Below are 24,344 nucleotides of genomic sequence, written 5' to 3'. Positions count from 1 at the left end.
AGCTTCCAGAACCCTCTTGAATTACGGTAATTAGAATATAAAAGATCTCTACACATCAGATCAATACTTTCTGTACCAAGAAATGCAAACTGACAGTTAGATGATCCCAGTTGCCACTCCCAGTCACCAGTCTAGCTGCCACATCCTGGCTTAGTTGTAGTAGGATGTTTGTATCCTTCATTGTATGTCATTTTTCATTTTATGTCATTTTTCAGGGGGTCAAAGGAGAATGCGGACCTTCTGGACCTGTTGGGCTCCAGGTAAGCAATTTGGCTATATCACTTTGGCTATTTAATCTATCTTCATAGCAGGGATGGGCAACTTCTCATGGTTCCTTAAATCTTTAGCAGAGCAAATGTATTTTGTCAAGACCCCTGAATCTGATAGTGATCTGGGCTTTTGTCCAGATGTTAGTGCGACTCTCGGGTTCAAAAAGGTTCCCTTCAGTGTCATTGTTATCAATAAATAACATCACCTCCAAATATTATTACATGACATTATAGAGGTTTGTCTTACAGGGTTTGATGGGCCCTAAAGGTCTTCATGGTTTTCAGGGTCTCCCTGGGCCAAAGGTGAGTGGTTCCTGCTCTGCTCCTTTAGTCCTCTGTTCTAAGCATGATACTTTTTTTGCAGCCCCTTTTAATTCTAAGCAATATGTACTGATATCACTGTTGCCCATTTGCCTGGTTAATTTTTTTATTTGATTTGATTTATATCCCACTTTGCCTTCAAAGAACTCAAGGTGGTATCCATGCTTTCCCCCCACTCTATTTTATTCTCACAACAACCCTGTGAGGTAGGTTAGACTAAGAGTTTGGGGCTGGCCCAAAGTCACCCATTGAGCTTTATGACTGAGTGGGGATTAGAACCATGCTTTCCCAGGTCCTAGTCCAGCGCTCTAACCACTACACAACCCTGGCTTTCTGTTGTACAGGCCTTAGTGTTAGTGGTTTTCCATTGGCAAGAACATTGCTTAATTTTGCAGCAGTCTCCAGCCCTGACTGAGTTTCCTCTTGCAATGGCTTGATGAAGTTTGGATTTCTTTTGTTTTTAATTTGTTTTCAAGCTTTCTAACCTACCTCTCTGGCAAGATACTTAATAGGGATAAAAGCTGTGTTTACTCTAAACATATTATATTATATTATTTTAATATTATCTATGTATCCCTTCATAATTCAACAGAAATCTCTAGCTAGTTTTTGAATCCCAGCAAAAGGCAACATAAGCAAACAATACAAACTTCCTATTCACAATCCAGTAACTACTAATCATCACCATTCCACATTTTAAGTAAGATAATGAGTAAATAAATATCTCTAAACAATGCGCATTAATATTTTTTAGCTCATGAGAGAAACAAAACATATACAAAACATAAAAATGTATCAACCTGCATCAAAATGCAACTTAATTTATAATGTATCAGAGAGGATCTATATTAAAGGAATCAAAACTATGCACTAGAAAAATTGATTTATGTGCATAGGTATAGTCACTCTTGTTCTGCATGATGTGTTTTGCTTTTGCTAACTATAAAAATATCAGGCTAAGGGTCCATCCTCTACAGAATACTGTGACCCTCCAGATGTTGCTGGACTGTAACTCCCACTATTGGTTGTGCTGGCTCAAGCTACAGAGCGAAGGCATGTAACCCAGTGGCAGAACATCTGCATTGCACACAAAAGGTCCCAGGTTCAATCCCTGGCACCTCCAGGAAGGGCTGGGAAATATTCCCTGCTTGAAATCCTAGAGAGCCTCTGCCAGTCAGTGTAGACAATATTCAGCTAGATGAACCAATGTTCTGACTCTGTATAATGCAGCTTTCTACATTCTTCATAAGACTGAAGAAGTTGTTGTTTAGGAAGGTAGTGTCTAATTTAAACATTTTATCCTGTTGTAGGGAGATACCGGCTCCATGGGCTGTTCAGGACCTGCAGGGCCTGTGGTAATAATTTCATGTTTTCTTTAGTCACTTGCAAAATCCCTCTTGTGCTCATCCTGCCCCAGTGTTTTTCCAATCTGGTGGAACGCTCTGTCACAAGAGACTAGGGCCCTGCGGGACTTGACATCTTTCCGCAGGGCCTGCAAGACGGAGCTGTTCCACCAGGCCTTTGGTCAGGGTGCAGCCTGACCCCCCTCCTCTGGCAATCTGCACAGAATTTTGCTTATTGGTTGCCATCAATTTGATTTTAATTAATTTTTATAATGAAATGTTTTTAGAATCGTTGGATTATTTTGATTGTTGTTAGCCGCCCTGAGCCCAGCTTCAGCTGGGGAGGGCGGGATATAAATAAAATTTATTATTATTATTATTATTATTATTATTATTAACCTGTAAAATGTCAAAATAAAGCAACAATGCTTTTAATAAGTTACCCAAACAAGCAGGGATGATAGATAGAACAGCAAGCTTTCCTCCCTCACTGATTCCTTCTTGACTAATTACTTGTTAGTTGTTTTTCTCTCCGGCTCTACTCCTTCCTCTTTCTTCTCCAGTTCAATTAGTGTTAGAGCTTCCTTTGTTAATCTCATGACTTCAGGATGGCCACATGTCAGTTTGTACTCATAATAGCCTTGTTTGCCATGAGTTTAAGTTTCTTCTGATTAAAATGATGGGGCTGTTGAGTCATGAGGAGGGTTGAAAAAATTATCTAGCCCAATTTCCAGACTCCGAGAATATCTACAATGCAGATTTAAGTACTGGTTGGATAATAAATTACTCTCCTTGAAGAATTATCGGAACTGTAATTTTGTGAATGATACAAATATTGTCTAGCAGTTTCCAGGATTCTTTGGGAGAAGCCATGATAGTAATCAGTCTGTAGTTCAGATCGTCCATTAGGACTTTCCTTGGCCATCACTTTATATGGGGCAAGTGTGGGAAGAACTTAAGAGCTTTGGACAGCTGTAAAATAAGCAAATCCCATGCTAGAGGTCATTAGGAAAGGAATTGAAAATAAAACTGCTGTTATAATGCCTTTATACAAATCTATGGTGGGACTACACTGTGTATGGTCCTAGTCACCTCACTTCAAAAAGGATACTGTAGAATTGGAAAAGATCCATAAAAGGATGACTTATATGATCAAGAGGACAGAGAAGATCCCTTATGAGGAAAGTTCCCACTGCACTTCACCAATTTAGCACTTTTGAGAATCAGTGGAATTCAGGAGGAGTCTCTATTTAGGCCAGAGGGTTGGCCCTTGAAGGCTCTGAAGTTCTCTCAAGGTGGTGGAGCTTGGAGAAGGGAGTATGGAGTTGCTGACATCATTCTGTCACAAGAAACAATGGAGTGTGGCTCCAGGAGTGAAGTCAAATTGTTGGAGAATCACAGTGCATGCTGTGGCTGCAGAGACGGGTAACTCATAATTGCTGCCTTCTGCAGCACCAAACTGGCAAGCCTGGGCGGTGTGTATGGAGGTCCTGGGCTGCCCAGACCACAAGACCCCATCTTGGTCTCATTGATGTGGTCCAATGGAAAGCAGAGCAATACATTTGCCACCATCTTGGCTGCAGGAGGCATACAAGGTGCCATCCAACCATCTTAGAGTCAGGATGCTGTCAGCAAGTCCCAGCTGGTTGCCCAGGAAAGTATAAAGGCAAGGAAAAGTTTCTGTCTTTGAGCTCTTTGTTCTCCTACTTTTAAGGCTCACTGGGTTCTGGGAGATGGAGGGTCTGGAATGCTTTCTAATGACAATGTGTCAGCTGGGTGTTGTTCTGGCTCTCCCAGGATTTCCCAGCTTTTCTCCTCATCTGCCTCTGAGCTGCTACCTCCCTCAAACCCCTGTTGTAAAGCTACACTGTCTTCCTCTTTCTCCTCTCTGGAAGGGTCAGGATGGGGAGGCAATTTCTGTCCGTACGCCTTTGAACCGGTGCCAGCGACTGGGCTCAATAACTAGTACTGCCCCGACTGGGCTAGGTGACTGGAGCACTTCCAAAGACCTTCCACTCCTGAAAAACAGGTCTCAGTGCACTGGACTCACAACTGTGCATTGTGAACACCATACTCAGCAGAGTATAAACAACACGGAAGAAAGCTGGGAAGCATAACTTCTTTTATTTCTAATAGCTACTGCAACTAAAACTACTGGCTTGCATGAGTGTTACGGCTCTCACTCAGCCATCTAATCTCTACATAGATAACACACAGACTCCACACAGATTCAGGCAGGAGCAGAAGAAGCAAAGAGCAGTTTCCACCCCCCCCTTTCTGAAAACATCATATCAGGAGGTTCTTGCAATGGGAGGGGGTGAAAATATCAACAGTTTCCACCATTTCTTCTCTGCCCAGTCCCTGACACTTAGGGACTGCACTCTGGATTTGCATAGGATTTACTCCTTAGACTTTTCTTCTCCCAAAGATGTCCCTCAAGGCAGCAGGTAGGAAATATGGAGACAGAGGCATAAAGGCTTCTGTTTCCTCCCAAATTTTGTTGGAGCAAATTGCTCACTCAGAGCTATCTCCAGTCCACTAACCTTTGCCCAACCTTGCCTCAGGCCTTTCACTACTTTCATCATGGGGTCCAACATTGTTTCAGAACATGACAGTAATGCTCCTCATAGCTGTATGTTAATGCTTTTTATTTTGTTTCATTTCATACGTGTAAAAAAATGCTCCCCACAAAGTTTCCCTTTAGCAGAGTCCTCCAAATTTGCCTCAGGAGATATTTGCAGTCAAATAGCACCTGTCAATAAATATTTTTTAATTGCACAACAACAAATTCAGTCACCTTATCTGTGTTGGTGTTTATAGGGTGAGCTGGGGGAACCAGGACTGACTGGAGTGCAAGGAGTTAATGGCTCCCAGGTAAGTGTTCTGGGAAAATTGAGGGGTGCAAATGCAAAATGCAAAATTCCATCCTCAGAGAAATTATTTGAACAGAAGTCAGGAGGGAGGTGGGGGAGGGGTAAGTGGATGTAAGATTAACAGAAGAACAACATGCTGGACCAGACCAATGGGTCATCTCGTCCAGCATCCTGTTTTCATATCCACAACCATATTCCTCAGTAGTAGACTTGTAAACAGGACCTGAGCCCAAGAGCACTCTCTCCTCCTGTGCTTTCCAGAAGCTGGTTTTCAGAAGCATTACTGCGTCCAATTAAAAATTCCACATTTTGACAAGTGTTAATAAACCATTAAGGTTCTCCAATCCTGATCTGCAACCTAAGTTGCCTACGTTCGTCTGCCCTTTGGCACATTGCAAAAACATTCATAACTCCTCTCCCTCCCTCTCTCTGTCTCTCTGTACGCGTTGAATATCCACAACTAGATTTCTTTGTTAAAAGCAATGAAACCAGAATATAGTTTCAGCTCTGCTTACCAGTTCTTGGGTTCTAAAGTAGCAACCAGCACTCTGCAAATGTTGAAAAACATCAACACAACTGGTGCTGTCCTCTGAAAAAGGGAATGGGCTGTGAAATATTTCCATGTAAGAAGAGGGGTGGGGTGCAGAAACTGTGGCCCCTTCAGTTGTGGTTGGACTCCCAACTCCCAGTAGTCCCAGTCAGCATGGCTGATGGCCAGGGTAACTTGGTAGTCCACCAACAATAGGGGGGGGGCACAGGATCCCCATCCCTAGTTTAAAAGGTTTAGATTATTTTTTTTTAAGGATGAATACACCACTCCCACCAAGAGAAGGTTACTCAACCTAAAAGTATATGTATCTATGTATTATAATGTGACTGTGTGTGACAGAAAGTTGTTGTTGATTTTTTTTTTGTCTGCTTCAGGGAGAAACGGGGCCTTCAGGCCTGCCAGGCCCACCAGGCCCTCAGGTACGTACTCATTTCTGGAATTGCTATGGCAACAGAGCTGAGATGCCCAAGGGGTGTTGGTTTCCTGAGGCAGAAAAAGCAAAATACACCCTGCCCCCTTGTGTTCTGTTCTGTTTCTTCAGAAAGAAAATACTTAATCATGAACTAGATCATTGGGATAGAAAACACAAAGTTACAGGCAGCAGAAGAGTGGGTGGGTTTCCCATTGAAATCTGTGGGGAATTAAAATTAATAGGGATAAAGAAAATGAATGAACTGCTTCCAAATCATTTTTGAAAACAATAAAAAAGTGCATGAATGGAGGAACTAAACAACAATTTCTCTCTCTCTTTCTTTTGCATACCCTTCATCTGGTCTTGTACCACATCTGGGACTTCCTTTCACTCTCTTTAGGGCCCACAAGGCTTAGAAGGGAGGCATGGGCCCAAAGGACTCAGGGGATTACAGGTGAGTGGTCCATACCTTCCTTAGAGACGTGGGACACAGTCCTCCAGATGTCTTGCTGCCTGGTGATCCTTTGAAACAAACTTTTTTCCCCTTTAATGCAAATATAATAGAAATTTAAGAGCAGCATCAGCTCACATTAACAATGAGGATAATCCATCCATCCTAATTTAATCATCTACATTAATATAAACAGTCCTTATACCCAAACAGAAGTGCAAACAAGATTGGTGATTATAAGCTACATGTTCAAGTGTAGAAAGCACAGTGAGACCTTCACTGAAAAGTGTATGGTCAAGTGTTTATCCTTCCAGCCAGGTAGCATGTGGTTTTGTAACAGCTTGCAGGATCCACTTTTACTGTCCATCTGCTCATCCTCATGTCACGGTAATATAATCATTTTCCTTTTAGGGTCGCTTTGGGAAAGAAGGACCCCCTGGAGCCAAAGGACACCCAGTAAGCACAATATCTTTTTCTTTCACCTCTTGCCTTTTAAACAACCAAAGAGTTGCTCTTTCTCCCAAAAACTGATTGGCACCTTTTCTCATCTTCACAAAAATCATCAGTGAGGAAAGAAAAGAAGAACCACCAATGGTTAATATAATCCATCCCCACTGCCCTGAGGCACAGTATCTTCTGCCTAACCAAGATTTTATGAGAACCTTTTTTATCCACTTTTTTTTCTCTTGTAGCTACTGTGAGAATAGGATGCTGGAATAGATTCACCATTGGCCTGACTCTCCTTCTGTTCCTTTATTATTTTTACTAAATTTATAAGAACATAAGCACATAAAAAGGGCACTGCTGGATCAGGTGAAAAGCCCATCTATTACAGCATTCTGTTCTCACTGTGGTGAACCAGATGTCCCATAGGATACCTACAGGACCGCCTCTCCTGGTATGCCCTGTGGAGGACCTTAAGGTCCACAAATGGCAACACTTTGGAGGTCCTGAGCCTCAAGGAGGTTAGATTGGTTTCAACTAGGGCCAGGGCCTTTTCAGTACTGGTCCTGACTTGGTGGAACGCTCTGTCACAAGAGACCAGGGCCCTGCAGGACTTGACATCTTTCCGCAGGGCCTGCAAGACAGAGCTGTTCTGCCTGGCCTTTGGTTTGGACTCAGTCTGACCCTTATGTTTCCCTCCCCTTATGGTTTTGATCTATGGGCTACTTTTAAAATGAGGCTGCATTTTAACCTGTATTTTAAATTGGGTTCCCCCCCCCCCTATTATGTTTTTACTGTGATTTTACTGGTGTTAGCTGCCCTGAGCCCGGCTCTGGCTGGGGAGGGTGGGGTATAAATTATTATTATTATTATTATTATTATTATTATTATTATTAGGAAGCCCACAAGCTGGAATTCAGTGTGACAGCAGGTTGCCATCCCCATGATTTCCAGCAACTGGTTTTGGGAGGCATATCATGTCTGACAATGGAGGTAGCACAATAGCTAGCATAACTAGTAGCCCTTTGAAAGCCATATTATCCATGAATTTGTCTAATTCTCTTTTAAAGATGGTCCACATCAGTCACAGTCACTATACTTTGTGGGAGTAAATTACATAGCTTAATTAGTCCTCAAGGATTCAAAGAAGTGTGTAAAACAAGTTTGGATGGTTGTGTTCTTAAAGCCAAAAACATAAGAGTTCAGCTAGATTTGGTCCAGTATCCACATCTCCTAGTGGCCTACCAGATGCCTGCCAGAAGCCTGCAAGGCATGTGTAAATGCAAGAGCACACTCGTGATTCCCAGAAACTGGTATCCAGAGGCATGTATCAGCAGCAGGGAACCTGTAGCCATCCAGATGCGGTTGGACTATAATTCCCACCAGCTCCTGCCAAGTATGGTGAGTAGTTAGGGATGGTGGGCGGTGAAGTCTAGCAACATCTGGAAGGCCACAGATTCTCCACTCCTGGTATAAATAATTAAATCCCAGTGCCAAAGGAATGAGAAATAAAACAGATGTGCAACTGATGCAAAGGACTTTGCATGCAGGAGGTCTTGGGTTCCATCCCTGGCATCTCTGTGTAGGCATGGAAAAGACCAGGGGAACTTCTAGCGTTGACAAAACTGAACTATTTAGGTCAGTGGTTTGACATCGTAAGATAGCTTCTTGTGTTTGTGTGTCCTGTTTTCTCCATGCTTGTAATCCCTAACATTATGCTTCCTTTGTCATGTTTCAGGGAGAAAGTGGTCTTTCTGGCCTAAGAGGGGTGCATGGACGAGATGGCCTAATGGTATGTGTTGAAATCTGCATGGAGGGGAATGGTGTGCTCCAAGCGTACTAGCTGTTCTCCATTTACTTACTTATAAAATTATTCACGTACTGCTTTTTCATAAAAAGGAAATATCAAAAACTGTTTACAACAGTAGCACATAAAACATTAGAATAAAAACCATATCAAAGGTTAAAAATTGACATCAATTAACTATTGTGGGAAAGGTCTATTCTCAGTTGCCTGCATTGGCCAAGTAAAATAAAAAGTTTTCAGCAGGCGTTGTAAACATTGAAACAAAAGGTGCTTGCTGAATCTCTGTTGGCAGAGTATTCTGCAGGACTGGGCTGACGACACTAAAGGCCTAGTTTCTTGTTCATAGAAGTAGACAGAGGCACAGGGTCTTCTGGATAACCTGTTTATCCAGCATTCATTCAGATTTAATTCTGCAAAGCTTATGCAGTGAGACTGGGTAGTGGTGGTTTGTGAGTATATCCTACAATATATCATTGATGCAGCAATAGTGCATTTATACTTGACTGTCAACACAACATTCTGCTTTATTAGTTGTTTCATAATGCTTCCCCAGTGTTGTTGCGTTATTCCCATCTGGAAGGGCCCTCTTGCATTACAGAGCAATAAAAGCAGAATAAAAAAGGAAGGAAGGAAGGAAGGAAGGAAGGAAGGAAGGAAGGAAGGAAGGAAGGAAGGAAGGATCCTGTAAAATATTACAAGATTTCAGCAAGAAGCTATGCTTGGAAACAAAGATTTTAGCTCTTCTAGTACATAAAGGCAGGTTTGGGGCTCTGTGCCAGTCGCTGAAGCAGAATGGAATACTCCCTTTCATTCCACCTAATCAAAATAAGTGAGAGACAAACAATGTGGGGTTCTTATGTTGTTGTTTTTACTGAAAACTATTTGAGAAAGTGTTTGATTCCCCCAGTATATACTTTCTGTTGCCCACCTTCTCTGCAGCTGGTTGCCTCAGGTTAAACAAGTTTCTTAAACAATGTAAAAGGCATGCAAAATTCATTTGCAAAAAGCAAAAGTTACACTAAGCAGATACCGATGAGGGACTTGAGCTCACTGATAGAGCATATGCAAAAAGTTACAGGTTCACTCTTTGTCATCTCCAAAGACTTTTGTCTGAAACCCTGTAGAGCTGCTGCCACTAAGTGTAGACAATAACGAGTATATTATAAGGCAGTTTTCTGATGTTTCCTATTTAATCCACTCCTTTATTAAGAACATAAGAACAGCCTGCTGGATCAGGCCAATGACCTGGTGCCAGTGAGAAAATCCACAAGCACCAGAGCACTCTCCCTTCCTGCAATTTCTAGCAACTGTCATTCAGAAACTTTGATGCCTTTATGAGTGGATACAGAGAGTGAGCACCCTGTGAAGAGGGACTGATAGTTAAACCTTTCTGTTTAAAGTATCATAGCTCTTTAAATGCATGGCCTGAATATGGCCTTAGTCATGTCCATTAATTCCACTGAAAACGCATAGTCTCTCAATTAACAAGTGGTTGCAAAATGACTTTCTTCCCGCTCTCGTTTTCTCTCTCTATTCTCTGGTCACATCTGCACCAAACATTTAAAAGCACATGCTGCCTCTCAAAGGACAGAGGCATAGGGTGGGTGGGTTCAGGGGAGTTCAGGGTCCGGGGTGCACTTTTGTGCTCGTGCCTTCCCATGTCTCTGTGAGGAGAATCAGAGCTTATAGGGTTAAACAGCTCAGAGTCAGCGTCCTGCCCACTGGGGGGGTGGTCTCCATCTGGGGATCTTTTCTTTGTTCTGTGTGAGACTGGTTTCGGTTTTAACCAATGCAGGGAGACAACATGCCGTCTCCGGAGTTTCTGATTTATTTCTGCTATACAGTGGTACCTCGGGATGCGAACAGGATCCGTTCCAGAGCCCTGTTCGCATCCTGAAGCAAACGCAACCCACGTCCACATGTCTGCGTGTGTGCGGGTCACGTTTCACCACTTCCGAGTGTGATTTCATTTTGACCGTCTGCGCATGCGCGCACGGCGAAACCTGGAAGTAATGCGCTCTGTTACTTCCGGGTCGCCGCAGAGCGCAACCCGAAAATACTTAACTTGAAGCACATTTATCCTGAGGTATGACTGTACAAATAAAGCTTCTTAGAATTAGACCAAGAAGCAGCATAGACTCTCTTTTCTGCATACCGGCAAACAGAGCACAAGCTGTGTTTGTACTCTGCTATTGTCCGGCAAGCTGAGTGGCAGTGGAAGCGCGCCGGACAACCCCCCATCATCACAGTCTCTGCCCCTGGGTCAGTGCTGAATAGCAATGATGCCACCCACCCTCCTTGGCTGTGGTGCACCTTGCACCTGGCCACAGCAGCTACACCTCTGGGTCAGGCCTGACCCAGGGGCAGATAGCAGTATGAGAGTGGGCAGCGGCTTCCCTACCCCTCTACCCCTGGACTGTGATGCCCAGGAAGTGCAGCTCCGCCACTGCAAAAGGATACTGAAAGCTGCAGCTTCCCTGTCACAGAGCTACAATTCCCTGTACCCTTAACAAACTACAGTTCCCAGGATTCTTTGGTGGAAGCCATGTGCATTACATGGAAGCCATGTATGCTGTGGCTGTAACTTCTGTTAAGTGGCTGAGTACAGTGTTCCATCAGGGATATCAGGGATCTTTCACAATGCCACTACCGATCGTCATGAGGGGGTGGGGTTGCGGGCTCACGACACCTCCCACACTCCCGCGGGGCTGGCGTCAGCCTCGCGGGAATCAGGGATTCCCCAGTCACACCCCGCGCGCCAGCCAATCAGCTGGCGGCAGGGGTGGGCCTTCCAGAGGCCACTTAAGGTCGGGGCAGCCCTTGGCTCGCCCCTTTCCTTCCTTGCAGCGAGCGCGATTTCCCACCCGCCCACTCCTTTAGGTTTGCCATCGACCTTGCTAGGGGCTTCGGCTGGTCGCCGCTTGGGGCCAGGTAGGAATTTTTCCATTTGGCTAATTGGCTGGTTCGGGAGCCACTTGGTTTTTTCGCCTACCTCTTAGCAATTCGTCACAACTTCCTCGGTTTTGGCGGTAGGCATTGGCCGGGGTATTGTCATGCAAATGAGATTGGGGGGGAGGAGCGCCATCACCTCCCCCAATGATTGAAGGGTAGTTCGTTAAAGGACTCCGAGGGGCGACGCCTCGTCCGAAACCTACGGAGGCTAGGGCCTAAAGCGCGCCCCCGAGCGGTAACCCCTCGGGGAGCGCCTAGGGATATGCATCTCGGGTAGCTCCCCCTGTTGGTGTTTAACCCTTCCCGGTTAGAACCGGATAGTCGGTTAGGGGCCAATGCCTAAAGCCAATACCTCTCTTACCTGTAATCAATAAAGTTGTGGCCATTTTCGCCCATTAACTTAAAATACTCGCGTCCTGTGTCTTTATTCATTTCTCCTGTGGGGTGGAGGGAATAGCCACGCAACATGCTTTGCCTTCAGAGGATGCTAGGTTCAATCCCCTCCATCCCTGGGTACGTCTGAGAACCTGGAAAGCTGCTGCAGTCAATGCAGACAATACTGAGCCAGATGGGCCGGTGGTCTGATAGTGTGCTATGTCCCTGTGAGCAGTGCCAGATTTATGTACAGTGGATGTTCAGGTTGCGAACGTGATTGTGCGGGAGGCATGTTCGCAACCCACAGCATTTGCAACCCGCATTGCCGTGTCTGTGCACGCAGGTTATGAATTGGCACTTCTGCACATGCACAAAGCATGATTTAGCGCTTCTGCAAGAGCACCGAAACCTGGAAGTAACCCATTCTGGTACTTCCAGGTTCGACGTGGTGCACAACCCGAAAACGTGCAACCTGAAGCGTCAGCGTCTGTAACCCAAGGTATGACTGTATAAACTAAACAAGCTATAGCTTAAGGCCCCACTCGCTTGGGGGGCCCAAAAAAAAATTAAAGAAAAAAACACTGCATATACATTTCCAAAATATAAGATTAAAAAAACAAATAAAATAAAACCTACATACAGCAACAGTGTTTTGTGTTGTGTAGGCTCCTTTGAGGTAAGTAATGGGCCCTGCTTGCTAGCCTGCTCCCTAAAATATCACTGGTTTGCTCATTTTTATATAGAGGGTGCCTACATAAAATATGTATTTTATGATAAAATACATATTTTGTTATGTGCAAATGGGTTTAGATACCTATTAGGCCCATAAATTACCATATAGCATATATTCAACACAAAAAAACAGCAACAATTTGTTGTTGACAAAGGACAGCTGGACATACAAAGGGCCCCATTACATTCAGTCGCTTAGGGCCTCATCGAACCTAAATCTGGCCCTGCCTGTGAGTGTGTATGCTATGAGCATATACTTTGAAAAAAACTTTTTTCTGCCTCCAGCTAGACTCCTTTACCCAGGCTACAAATGAGTTCCCTTAGGAGTTTTGCACCACCATCAGGAGACATAAGTGTGATTGATTAGGTGTAGATTTTGGGTGTTATTCCTCACCCACCCTTCCTTCCAGCTTGGGTCTGATGATGTTCTAACTCAGATCAGGTTCCTCAGGAATGTTCCCTGTTTCTGCACCCTTTCTTCCTCTGTTTCTGCTTCTTCTCTTGTTGATCAGCTGATCAAAGCCCCAAGGTGACAGATGCTTGACATTGAGAAATGAGGCTGTCCCATCTCACTTGCACAAACTGGTAGCTTGAATGTGGTAACAATTTTCCTGGCCTTCTGGCGATTCATCTTCACATCCCCTCCAGGCATTTCCTCCTGCAGGGAAGGGGCCCCTGGAGCTCAGTGGTTCAGCAGCTCAGTGGTTTAGCATCTGCTCTGCATGCATAAGGCCACAGGTTCAGTCCCCAGCATCTTCAAGTAGCACTGGGGATTATGTAGCAGGGAATGTCCAGAGAAGTGTAATACTTAGGTACCTAAGCTGGACTAAAGCTGGACAATATATACTTGCAGCCCTCAAACAGTTTGAGGCCAAATCCATTGCGCAGCTTGTATATGGTGCCCAGTTAGGCCCCTTTGCCAATTGCGCACCATTAGAACTGGTACAATCTAAGCTGTTAAGATCAGCTGGACAAGTGCCCAAACACATCTCCAGTGCTACAATATGTTTCGAAACTGGATTCGTAAGAATTGAGGCTAGAGTATGGTTCGCCAGACTAAATTACTGGCTGAGACTATTCTTCCTCCCAAGTGGCCTTGCTCCCTTAACTATTAAGGACAGTTTCCAGATGACGTGGAAATGTGCAGTGATAAACGTACAGTGGTACCTCGGGTTGCATCCTTAATGGAACGTAAGATGCGACGGCGCATCTGCACATGCGCGGGTCGCGTTTTGCCACTTCCGCACATGCGTGTGACATCATTTTGAGCGTCTGCGCATGTGCGAGCAGCGAAACCCGGAAGTGACGCGCTCCGTTACTTCCGGGTTGCAGTGGAGCGCAACCCGAAAGCGCTCAACCTGAAGCACATTCAACCCGAGGTATGACTGTAATAACAACTCTAGGCCTCACCCCACAGATCCTACTCAACATGGGGTATTAACAAGCCAAAAAAAACCCCATCAAACAGCACGTGGAAGATACAGAACACCAAGCAAATTTAGCCAGGTCCATGAAATTTTTAATCAGTGAAATCAGAAGACACTTCACTCCCAGAAGCCATATATAACCAAACTTGAAATTCCAAAATAAAGTTTGGTGCTGATACAAATCAATACTAATCAGAGGTTCTGCCCCCTCTAACAAAAGCCTGCACCCCTAGCAAAAATCCACCAGTTTTCCCGCAGATGGAGAGATGGTGATGATCTACCAGTTTTGTATGTGCTGATTTCTAGCGGTGAGCTGAAATGCTTCCCCAGATGAATATCTTAAGGGCTGTCACATGAAAGAGGGAACATGCTTGTTTTCTCCTGCTCTGGTTGGTAGGACTAGAACCAATGGCTTCAAGTTGCAAGAAAGGAGATTCCAACTAAACATTTGGGGGAGGGGGATTTTGACAGTAAAAACTGTTTAGCAGTGGAACAGACTCCCAAGAGAGTTTGTAGACTCTCCTTTCTTGGAGGTTTTGAAGCAAAGGTTGAATGGTCATCTGTCAGGGATGCTTTAGCTGAGATTCCTGTACTGCAGGGGGTTGGACTAGAAGACTCTTGGAGTCCCTTCTAACTCTAAGATTCTATTACAGTGGTGCCTCGCAAGACGAAATTAATCCGTTCCGTGAGGCTCTTCGTATAGCGGTTTTTTCGTATTGCGAAGCAAGCCCATTGACAGCTTAGCGGATTAGCGCTATTAGCGGTTTAGCGGCTTTTAGCGGATCAGCTGATAAGTGGCTTTGGGCTTAGGAAAAGGGGGGGGGGAGGGAAAAAACCCCGCAGAAACTCGCAAGACATTTTCGTCTTGCAAAGCAAGCCCATAGGGAAATTCGTTTTGCGAAGCGCCTCCAAAACGGAAAACCCTTTCGTCTTGCGGAGCACCACTGTAATTTTCCTGTACCATTAGTGCAGTAGCTCTCAAACTTCTTTCTCTGGGCCACACTTTCAGAATAATAATTTACTCACGCCACACCAGTTTTTTTATTGATAAGAAATACATTGGAAAACAAAAAGAAGCAACTCCAACTGCTTGGTTTTGAAAAGATATCTATGCATATTCTGCAAAAAAAATTGTAGAATGCTATACTATACTGAAATGTTTAAATGTTTCTTTGATTGTGAATGAATCTTCCCACCACATTGCCATCCTCTCCTGCCACAACAATATGGCACACCACACCTTTTGAGAACCAATGCATTAGCAGGTGGCAAAGTTCCTGAGGGTAATCATTTTTTGTGGACCTGCTGAACTATTCATAGGGAGGCAAGACTGCTCTCTCCACAGCTGACAGCTAATATTGGTCATTCTCAGGTGTCTTTGGGGAGGGGGGAGGGAGGCTGCCACCCCAGAGAACACAGTGTCCAACAAAATATATGGTAACAGGATGAACCGTATCCCCCAAATTTCAGAGCATTTAAATCTTCTTGGATAATTTCCATCTCAGTCTTATAGCTTTCATGTGTTTTATTGTGGAAAGGAGGGGATGAAGGGAAAGTGAGGGCAAGATTCCATGTCTTAAAGTTTCTTTGGCTTTTTTTTTATAAAAAAATACCTTTTGTCTCTATTTAAGGGGTTGACCGGGAGCCAGGGCCCTCAAGGACCCCCTGGGGACCATGTAAGTGGCTTTGCTTTCCCCACCTGAAATAAATGTTCAGTGAAATGAAAGTAATAGCAATGGACAGAGCACTCTGCTTCTGGTTAATGTCAGTGTCACATGTGTTCAGTGCTAAATCCATCCTGTCCTGTTTCCACCTCAGTCTTCTTTTTTAAAACAAAAGACATGAAAATCGGCATCAGCTTTTATCAACTTCCCTACCCATCACAAGACATTAATTTTTGTATACGTTATCCCTAAAATATGCATTTATACACACATAATTTTATCCTAAAATATGCATTTTATTGAAACCAAGGAGCAATGATATCATTCTGATTCGTCTGGGATAGGGAGGCAGGAATCTGTCAATTTCATTTTTTCTCAAATCCCTGTTTTTCCAATCTTCAACTCAACTTCCTACATTTCAGGATCAGTATGCAATTTGGTGGTCCTCCCCGCCCCCCACTAAATTTTGTCAGTATTTGGAAAGTTCCATCTTAACCCCAAAGCAATGGCTTGGTTGAAAATTCAGCCCCACTGAGGAATAGACCAGGCATAGGTAAACTCGGCCCTCCAGATGTTTTGGGACTACAGCTCCTATAATCCACATCTAACAGGACCAGTGGTCAGGGATGATGTGAGTTGTAGTCCCAAAACACCTGCAGGGCCAAGTTTGCCTATGCCTGGAATAAACAAAGAGGAGAGTGCAATTCAAAAGATTGATTTGCCGAGGCCGAGCCTGGCCCTCAGCCCTCTCCCTATATTTCACACCCATCTCCTCTTAAATCTGCCCAACACCCTTCATGATGCTTCAGTCTGTCAGCTGGAATGCGTCCTTGAACCCTGGTGATGCCTCTCGCTTGCTTGCCTGGATGAAGCCTGGAGAGAGATGTATGCACACATGGATGCTACTGACTTTTCTGTGACTGGAATGTACAAAAGTATGAGTTGCATTTGCTATTCCACCTGTTTTTTAGTCTTGCCCCTTCCACCACTGGCCTGGAAGGTTTACCTCAAGGGGCTGGAGCCCTTGGGTTGAAAAAGGGCTCCCCACTCCTTCACTAACGGCTGACCAGGTCGTGCTACTGCCTGTTCTCAACGACCCTCTCATTTTAACCTTTACTCTTCCAGGGGAGCAAAGGACCAAAGGGAATAAAAGGGGATCCGGGACCCAAAGGTGACCAGGTATGGTAACATCTCGTGCCCAGGGATGTGTAGCAGTTATTCCAGTGCAGGATTCCCTTTTTGATATTGTTGCATGCTCCCTACTCCCCTGAGCAAGAAACAAATGCATTGTACGCTGAAAGTATCTGATTCCTGTCCTCAGCCAGCTGAAGAAAGGCCTCTGCTTGGGTCCCTGGAGAACAGCTATAAGTCACAGTGGTGGCTGGTGCCCATTGGGACTGGTAGGATGCCAGGCAGGGAAACCAATAGTAGGTGGTGCCAGAGCCAATGATTGGCAGAACCACCGCTTCACTAGTTGTAAGTGGCAGGCAGGTGAGAGCAGACTGAGGATGGTAGGGCTTGGCCAGCCTCTACTGAAGAGTCCCCAATCCTGGGCTACATAGACAAAAATTATATGACCTGATGTAAGGCAGGCAGGGGCATACCTAGGAGTTGTGTAAGTTGCCCCCCCCCAATGGTGCAGGCACAGGGGGAAAGAAAAATTACATCTCTCCCCCTTGTTCAGAGTGGCTAGCAGCCCACCCACCCATCTGTGTGCTCCCCAGGCCACACTTCTGTTGCTCTGGGTGGCCAGTCAAGGAACACAGAATCCTCTGGGCACCTCAGCAGAGGAATCTGGTCACTGCCGTGGGCAGTTGCAACAGCAGGAGGCCCTCCCCAGTTGGCCGGCAGTGCTATTAGAAGTATAAACGGAGTGCCCAGCAGGGCTCAGAGGGAAGAATGACTGAGAGATTGGCCGAGAGTTGCAGAAAGAGAAAAAAGGAAGGGGGGGGACAGGGAGGCAGAAGGGAAAGCAGTGAGTGGAGGGAGGGAGGGAGGGAGATAGGCAGACAGATGAACCAACAGAGGAGGAGGAAGTGGAGGATATGGAAGAGGAACACAGCAGACCCAACCCTGATGGTCACAGAGGAAGTCACTGGTGGAATAAAAAAGGCAACAAAAGCTAACTTTTTGAGTTTCTGGTCTGTGGTCTCTCCTGGCTTCACTGGTGCTGATGAAGTTCCTTGCCAAGGGTGCAAGGAAGCCTAGGTATGCCTCCAAAGGCAGCATTATGATTACTGCTGCTGCTGCTGCTACCAATACAGCATGGATGTTTTGCACATGAGCCATACATTTATGATGAAGCAAAGGAATGGTATAGTTCAGAGGCGGACTTTGGTAATATGGCACCGTGAGCAAGGACAGAATTGCCCACCTCCTCTATTTCTTATTTTCACAATTCCTTTTGGTACAGCTGCTATTATTTTGCATCCCCTCAGCTCAGCACCCTGTGGGAACGGACTGCCTGCACTGCCCTAAATCTGTATAGTTAAATATAATCCTGATGTTTGCTGCTCCTAAACCTCCACAAATGATTTAGGTCTCCCAATTTCCTCTTTTTCAGGGTATGTTTGGCCTCCAAGGGACCAGGGGACTTCCAGGGGTTCGAGGTGATTCAGGGCTTCCAGGGTTTCCAGGGCCCAAAGGAGCAGCTGGACCTCAGGGACCTGAAGTAAGGAAGGTTTTTTTTTTGTTTTGTTTTATTAAGTATTTAACCCTCCTAGGGCAGCAAACAACAAAGCAGCAAAACAATTTCATTTTTATTTTTTAAGAAAAGCATTTAAAAACCACTGAACATGCTTAAAAGCAATCTAATATATCTCCACAGCTAATCAAGATTGCAGGGAACACTATATTTCAGTACCAGCCAAACCTATTTAAGAAGTTCTGGAAGGGGGGCCATACTCATCTGCTTGCAGCAAAACCAGACAAGAGTATTGTGGAACCATTAAATATATATATATATATGCCCTGCCATTGGCCATGCTGATGGGTGCTGATGGGAGTTGTAGTTCAGCAACATCTGGAGGACCATAGGTTCCTCCACACCTGCTTAAGATTCCCAGGGATTTATTTGCCACAGAAGCTTGCGTGGTCTAGAGACCATTTTGCTAGAGTGGCTAGATCAGTTTTTATTAATGCAGACCTACATCTAGGGCTAGGAACGCGGGTGGCACTGTGAGTTAAACCACAGAGCATAGGGCTTGCCGATCAGAAGGTCGGCGGTTTGAATCCCTGTGATGGGGTGAGCTCCTGTTGCTCGGTCCCTGCTCCTGCAAACCTAGCAGTTTGAAAGCATGTCAGAGTGCAAGTAGATAAATAGGTACCACTCTGGCAGGGAGGTAAACAGCGTTTCTGTGCACTGCTCTGGTTTGCTAGAAGTGGCTTAGTCATGCTGGCCACATGACCCGGAAGCTGTACGCCAGCTCCCTTGGCCAATAAAGCAAGATGAGCACTGCAACCCCAGAGTCGGCCATGACTGGACCTAATGGTCAGGAGTTCATTTACCTTTACATCTAGGGCTGAGGGGAAAACACAGAGAAGTAAAGTTAAGACTCGAAAAAAATGAGCAAGTGATAGGAACTGAAATTGAGAGATTTGCTCATCCCTACATTCCGCACAATCCTAACTCAATCTTAACTCAAGGGTAAGTTCTAGTGGACTTAAGTGGGGCTTACTTCCAGGTAAGTGGAATCAGGATTCCTGCTTTAGTTGCTACCTGGTACTCAATCCTCTGCATTCTCCCATGCATCTCCCATATATTCACAGAGAATAACAATGACATAAGAGGTCCCCCTACTGGTGACTTTCAGGGGATTCAAGAAATCAAGGTAGACACATACACACATACACACAGCCTTACTGCTTCCACATACCTGAGCTAAAATGGTTTGTCCGCAATTTGCAAAATTAATATATTAACATATTCATAACTGGAAGAACAAGAGAGTCCTGCAACAAAATGTTGCAGTGTATTCTAACGTCCTAAAAGGGATGTTAATATTCAGGGTCCTGACCAATCTGCAAACCAGCCATTTAAAGGCAAGCCTACCTAATTTTCACTTCCAAAACCAATGCACCAATCACACCCATGAAATTTGCACTTCTCTGAATTTTGCAGTTCGGTTCTCCAGCAAAGTAACATGTACCGACAAATGAACTTGCTAGTGTAAAGCATGCATTTAAATGTGTTCTAGTTAGTAAATGCATATATTAGGAAAAAATCATACAAAAATATGTTTGAGAGAAATTTTCCACTCAGAGGCTGGTGAATTTTCCTATGGACTTTTTTTTTTTTTTTAGTGCAAATCAATATGTAGAGAACTGAACTTAAGATGGAGGCAGGGGGAGAGAAACTGGGAGAAATCAAAATGGGCAGGTTTGCCCATCCTTAGTCTGAGCTACTTTCCATCCAGTCCAAATAAGCTGTTCCAACGTGGTTTGCGGTGATGAGTGTTGACTGAATCTTTTTGTCATTCCAGGGAGAGGAAGGGCAACTTGGTCCCCCTGGTCAAAATGGCACAGAAGGTGCAAAGGTTAGTCTAAACCTCTGTTGTTATCTGTGCTCTTGCTTAATAGTTATAATAAGTCCTTCCTTATCAGGTTCCTGAGACTGCTTGCTGGAATTGGACCCTTGCCAGGGACTCAAGTGTGTGGTCTTGAGCAGGTTTGACCCTTGATCTGTTTTCCATTAGCAAAAGGAGGATAGCAGTGAACAGGGTTGCTGTGACGTCAGATGAGCCGCCCCAGGGAAAGCATTCCAGAAGCTCGGAGCCATGGCAGAAAAGGCCCATTCTTTTTTTAAAATAATTTTTTTATTAGGAATTACAACATAACATTTTATCAATAAAACATATCATCCTCACTCCCCCCTCCATTTTTCCCTCCCCCTCCCCAAAATATAAAAACCCCACCCTTCTACACACCCCTCCCCAGGCTTCCTTCAGTTCCTCTCTCTGGTTTTTCCATACTTCTAATTCTCTACATGTTATAAAATCGTAAAAATCCTTAACCTATCTGTCTATATGTTGTTAATAATAAATTTGAGAAAGTTTATTCAAAACCTGGGGGACGCAGGTGGCGCTGTGGGTTAAAGCCTCAGCGCCTAGGGCTTGCCGATCGAAAGGTCGGCGGTTCGAATCCCTGCGGCGGGGTGCGCTCCCGCTGCTCGGTCCCAGCGCCTGCCAACCTAGCAGTTCGAAAGCACCTCCGGGTGCAAGTAGATAAATAGGGACCGCTTACCAGCGGGAAGGTAAACGGCGTTTCCGTGTGCGGCTCTGGCTCGCCAGAGCAGCGATGTCACGCTGGCCACGTGACCCGGAAGTGTCTCCGGACAGCGCTGGCCCCTGGCCTCTTAAGTGAGATGGGCGTACGACCCCAGAGTCTGGCAAGACTGGCCCGTACGGGCAGGGGTACCTTTACCTTTACCTTTATTCAAAACCTGCCAAGGAGTCCAGTTCATTTTGTTGTTTCTTTAAATACTTTGTAAAAGGTTCCCATTCTTCTTTTTAATACTAATGATATATATCTTTTAAATCAAGAGATCTGAGTGTTGATCTTCTGGCTCTAACCTGGGATTTAGTCCTGACTTAAAAGGGGGGGGGGGTGTCTGTAAGGAATTCAACTTTGCATGAAATAACAGAATTTTCTCTCTAATCCACAGGGCAATCGGGGTCCAGATGGTGCAAAAGGAAGGCCAGGACAACGAGGAAAGCGGGTATGTCTCATGCCTGAAGTACCTAATTTTTCCTCAGGGCGGGGGAGGGTTTCACACAAAGGGTTAGTGGGAATGTTGAAAATATGTGAGGGTTTTCAGGTATTGCTTTCACTCTGGTTTTACAAGTAATGTGCCCTACATAGCACATAAGCTTTCTCCCACCAAATCAGCCTTGAGAATTTATGGCAGGGGCATAGCTGTCAACTTTTCCCTTTTCTTGCGAGGAATCCTATTCGGAATAAGGGAATTTCCCTTTAAAAAAGGGAAACATTGACAGCTATGGGCAGGGGTGTGGGGACCAGAGGACCTGGTGTGCGCAGCTGGAGTGGATTGACTGCAATCCTCCAGGCCTCTTTGTAGCTTTCAGGATTCTCCCTAGTTAACACTGTTAGGGTGTGAAACCTAAGACGCTGGCAAGTTAGCAATGTCACGTGACTTTAAGTAGTCAAGCTCGTTAAGTTGTTAAGTTGCTCATTATATAAAGAGTGTTTGTTTTCTCTGCCTCGTGGGGGCGTGAAGCAAAAATGTCTGAAAGCTCCGGAGGTGTTTCTGTTATCTTTCTGCAATAAACCTGTCTTTGGAAAGACAGGCTTCCCTGTGTCGTTATTTCCTTGCTGCTGAGACTCTGAAGCTTGTGCTGCAACAAGAATCTCTGCACTGGACTTAATCAATGCTCTGCAAAGAGAACTGTTGCTGGTTGCGCAGTGGAAGCGTTTACTGGACCAGTACACAAACTCTCTTAAACACCCCACACGGGTCCTACTTTGATCCCACCTTTAGTGTTTTTATTTCTGCCTAGAATATGGCCTTGGACTCTGATCACCATCCTGGTTGTCCTCCTCTTGACATGCTCCCAGTGGTCAATGTCCTTCTTTAAAATGTGGTGCCCATGACTCGACAAAGTACTCCAGATATGTGATGTTCCCACCAAAGAAAGAAACTGAGATAACAATCAAATACCAACACCAGCATTCTTGTGTTTGGTGGAACATTTTGTGTTGACTAATACCCAAACAGCAATGCATTGGTGGCTCAAGAGCACATGGAATCAGAAGCCACCTGGGTATGTTGACTGATTAATGAGGAAAAAGACTTTCTTCAGACCACTTTTTGTTTCTCTCCAGGGCCGGATGGGCCAGCATGGGCTTGTTGGAATGCCAGGACCCCCAGTAAGTAATATAAGATTCTTATTGTGACCAGCCTCAATCATGCCAACTTTGCTACTGAGGTTCAGAGAACAGTGAATGACAAAGGAGAAAACCTTTTCAGTGGTGGCTCCCCATCTGTGGAATGCTCTCCCCATAGAGGACTGCCTGGTGCTGTCATTTGTCCTTCTTTTGGCACCAGGTGGCAAAATATCTGAATGTCATAATATCTCTTAGACTTGCAGTGTTTGTAAGTGTTGTGAAGGGTGGGGTGATATAAAAAAATCAATCCTCCAGCCAAACTGGCAATATCCCCTCACTCACACAGTTTAGGATATTCCTGCATTCTTCAGCAGAGGTTCTTTTCATTCAGCAAAGTGAGTGGCTAATGTATATGTCAAACAAAGCTTTAAATTAAAGAAAACTGTAACACAATAGCATACTGTCTGAGAGAAACTAAAACAGCATCATGAGGCAAGAATGAAGCAAGAGTGACAGTTGATCTCTCTAACTGAACACCTGAAGGGAGGGGGAGGGGCCAATTCCAGAGCATAATACACAAGCCCCGCCCACCAGATGCCAGACATTCTACTATTCAAATTAGGCCCCAGTGTTTTTCTAACAGTTAGCTCTTGTCACCTTTGTTAATCTAAGACAGTGATTATTTGTGTGTTTTTAGTACATTTTTTTAAGTGAAATTTTGTAAAGTAAAAAAAAAAAAGGAACAGAACTGATTTGGTACCATAACATAGTACTTATAGTGACAGCATGTGCAATAGGCAAGCTATCACAAAACACAGGTACACTTCAGGGTGGAGTAAAATTATAAACAGTTATCTTTAACTAGTATGTATATAACTCCTCCCCATCATTATATGACTTATATTGGAGGTTGTAGTAAATGTTTATCTTTGTTAACATATGATGTAAATGGCTACCATATTACATCAAGTTTACCTTTCTTAGCAATTCCTCTAGCTACCCAATGTGATATGTCTGTTGTGATATGTATGTTTGCGTGTCTGTGTGTTTTGTACTTCCCTTTAATGGTTGGCTGGCTGTAAATAAATATTTGATTGATTGATTGATTGATTGATTGATTTGCTTTAAGCACTCTGCAAAACTTAAGTAATATTGTTATGCATTCTCTGTTCCCTTCCATACATTTCTTCCAGGGCTTACGAGGCGTTCCTGGGATTGATGGTCCAGAAGGAAAGCCTGGTACACAGGTTCCCATTCTATACTACCTACTTTGCTATCCTTTTGACTTGATCTGGCCCTTGCTGTGCTAGGCAGGATCTGGGGTTCATTTGCTTGAATAAGGGTGGATGGTCTGTATCCAGCCCAAGTCAATTCCATGCGTATTCATTCGTAAGTCCATTCTGTATCAATCTGCACTTTGAAAAAAAGTAAAGAAAGTTACAGTGGGGTTTTTTTTCAAGCCAAGGTGTACTCAAAGTAGTAAATCCATTTGAATTAATGCACCTAAGTTAGTCATGACCATTAACTTCAGTGGGTCTTCTCTGACTATGACTAGTACCGAATGTAACCCATTTTTTAAGAAAGCATTTCCCCCACAAAATACACATTTTTGTATGGTAAGAGTGGCTCCTTCCACTTTTTGCCTCTGGCCCTGTCTGCCACTAGCATATGACCCTTGGAAGGCTGTCCATCAGGGAATGCAGCCTTCAGGCTGAAAAAGATACCGTACCTCCTGCTCACACCTCTAGCAGCAGTGCATTTCCCCCAGTAATTTTGGAACTTGCATCTAGTTATAGTACGTTTTAAATTGCTTTGGGGTGCCGCATGAGAAACCATTAATAAATGAAATATAAAACGCTGTTGCTGTTCTTAAGCATCCCT

At 44.5% G+C, this 24,344-nt stretch overlaps 2 protein-coding genes across 3 annotated transcripts in view; one reads left to right on the top strand and one right to left on the bottom strand.

Moving 5' to 3' along the window:
- Positions 1-24,344, bottom strand: part of SLC31A2 (solute carrier family 31 member 2) — a 543,264-nt gene that overhangs the window by 342,553 nt on the left and 176,367 nt on the right. The window lies entirely within an intron of this gene.
- LOC307207815 (uncharacterized protein) overlaps positions 1-24,344 on the top strand; it is a 150,760-nt gene that overhangs the window by 79,580 nt on the left and 46,836 nt on the right. For both annotated transcript variants that reach the window (XM_079961896.1, XM_079961897.1), the window contains exons 16-30: positions 216-260; positions 519-572; positions 1,901-1,945; positions 4,754-4,807; positions 5,731-5,775; positions 6,169-6,222; positions 6,631-6,675; positions 8,402-8,455; positions 15,588-15,632; positions 16,746-16,799; positions 18,184-18,291; positions 20,102-20,155; positions 21,283-21,336; positions 22,461-22,505; positions 23,657-23,710. In XM_079961896.1, the coding sequence (XP_079818022.1) occupies positions 216-260; positions 519-572; positions 1,901-1,945; positions 4,754-4,807; positions 5,731-5,775; positions 6,169-6,222; positions 6,631-6,675; positions 8,402-8,455; positions 15,588-15,632; positions 16,746-16,799; positions 18,184-18,291; positions 20,102-20,155; positions 21,283-21,336; positions 22,461-22,505; positions 23,657-23,710 (810 nt within the window). The remainder of the gene's footprint in view (positions 1-215; positions 261-518; positions 573-1,900; positions 1,946-4,753; positions 4,808-5,730; positions 5,776-6,168; positions 6,223-6,630; positions 6,676-8,401; positions 8,456-15,587; positions 15,633-16,745; positions 16,800-18,183; positions 18,292-20,101; positions 20,156-21,282; positions 21,337-22,460; positions 22,506-23,656; positions 23,711-24,344) is intronic.

This window comes from Podarcis cretensis, assembly GCF_951804945.1.
Source record: "Podarcis cretensis genome assembly, chromosome: Z".
Classification (NCBI taxonomy): Eukaryota; Metazoa; Chordata; class Lepidosauria; order Squamata; family Lacertidae; genus Podarcis; species Podarcis cretensis.
The sequence above is the reverse complement of the archived record's forward strand: the minus strand, read 5'-3'. Positions and strand labels throughout refer to the sequence as shown.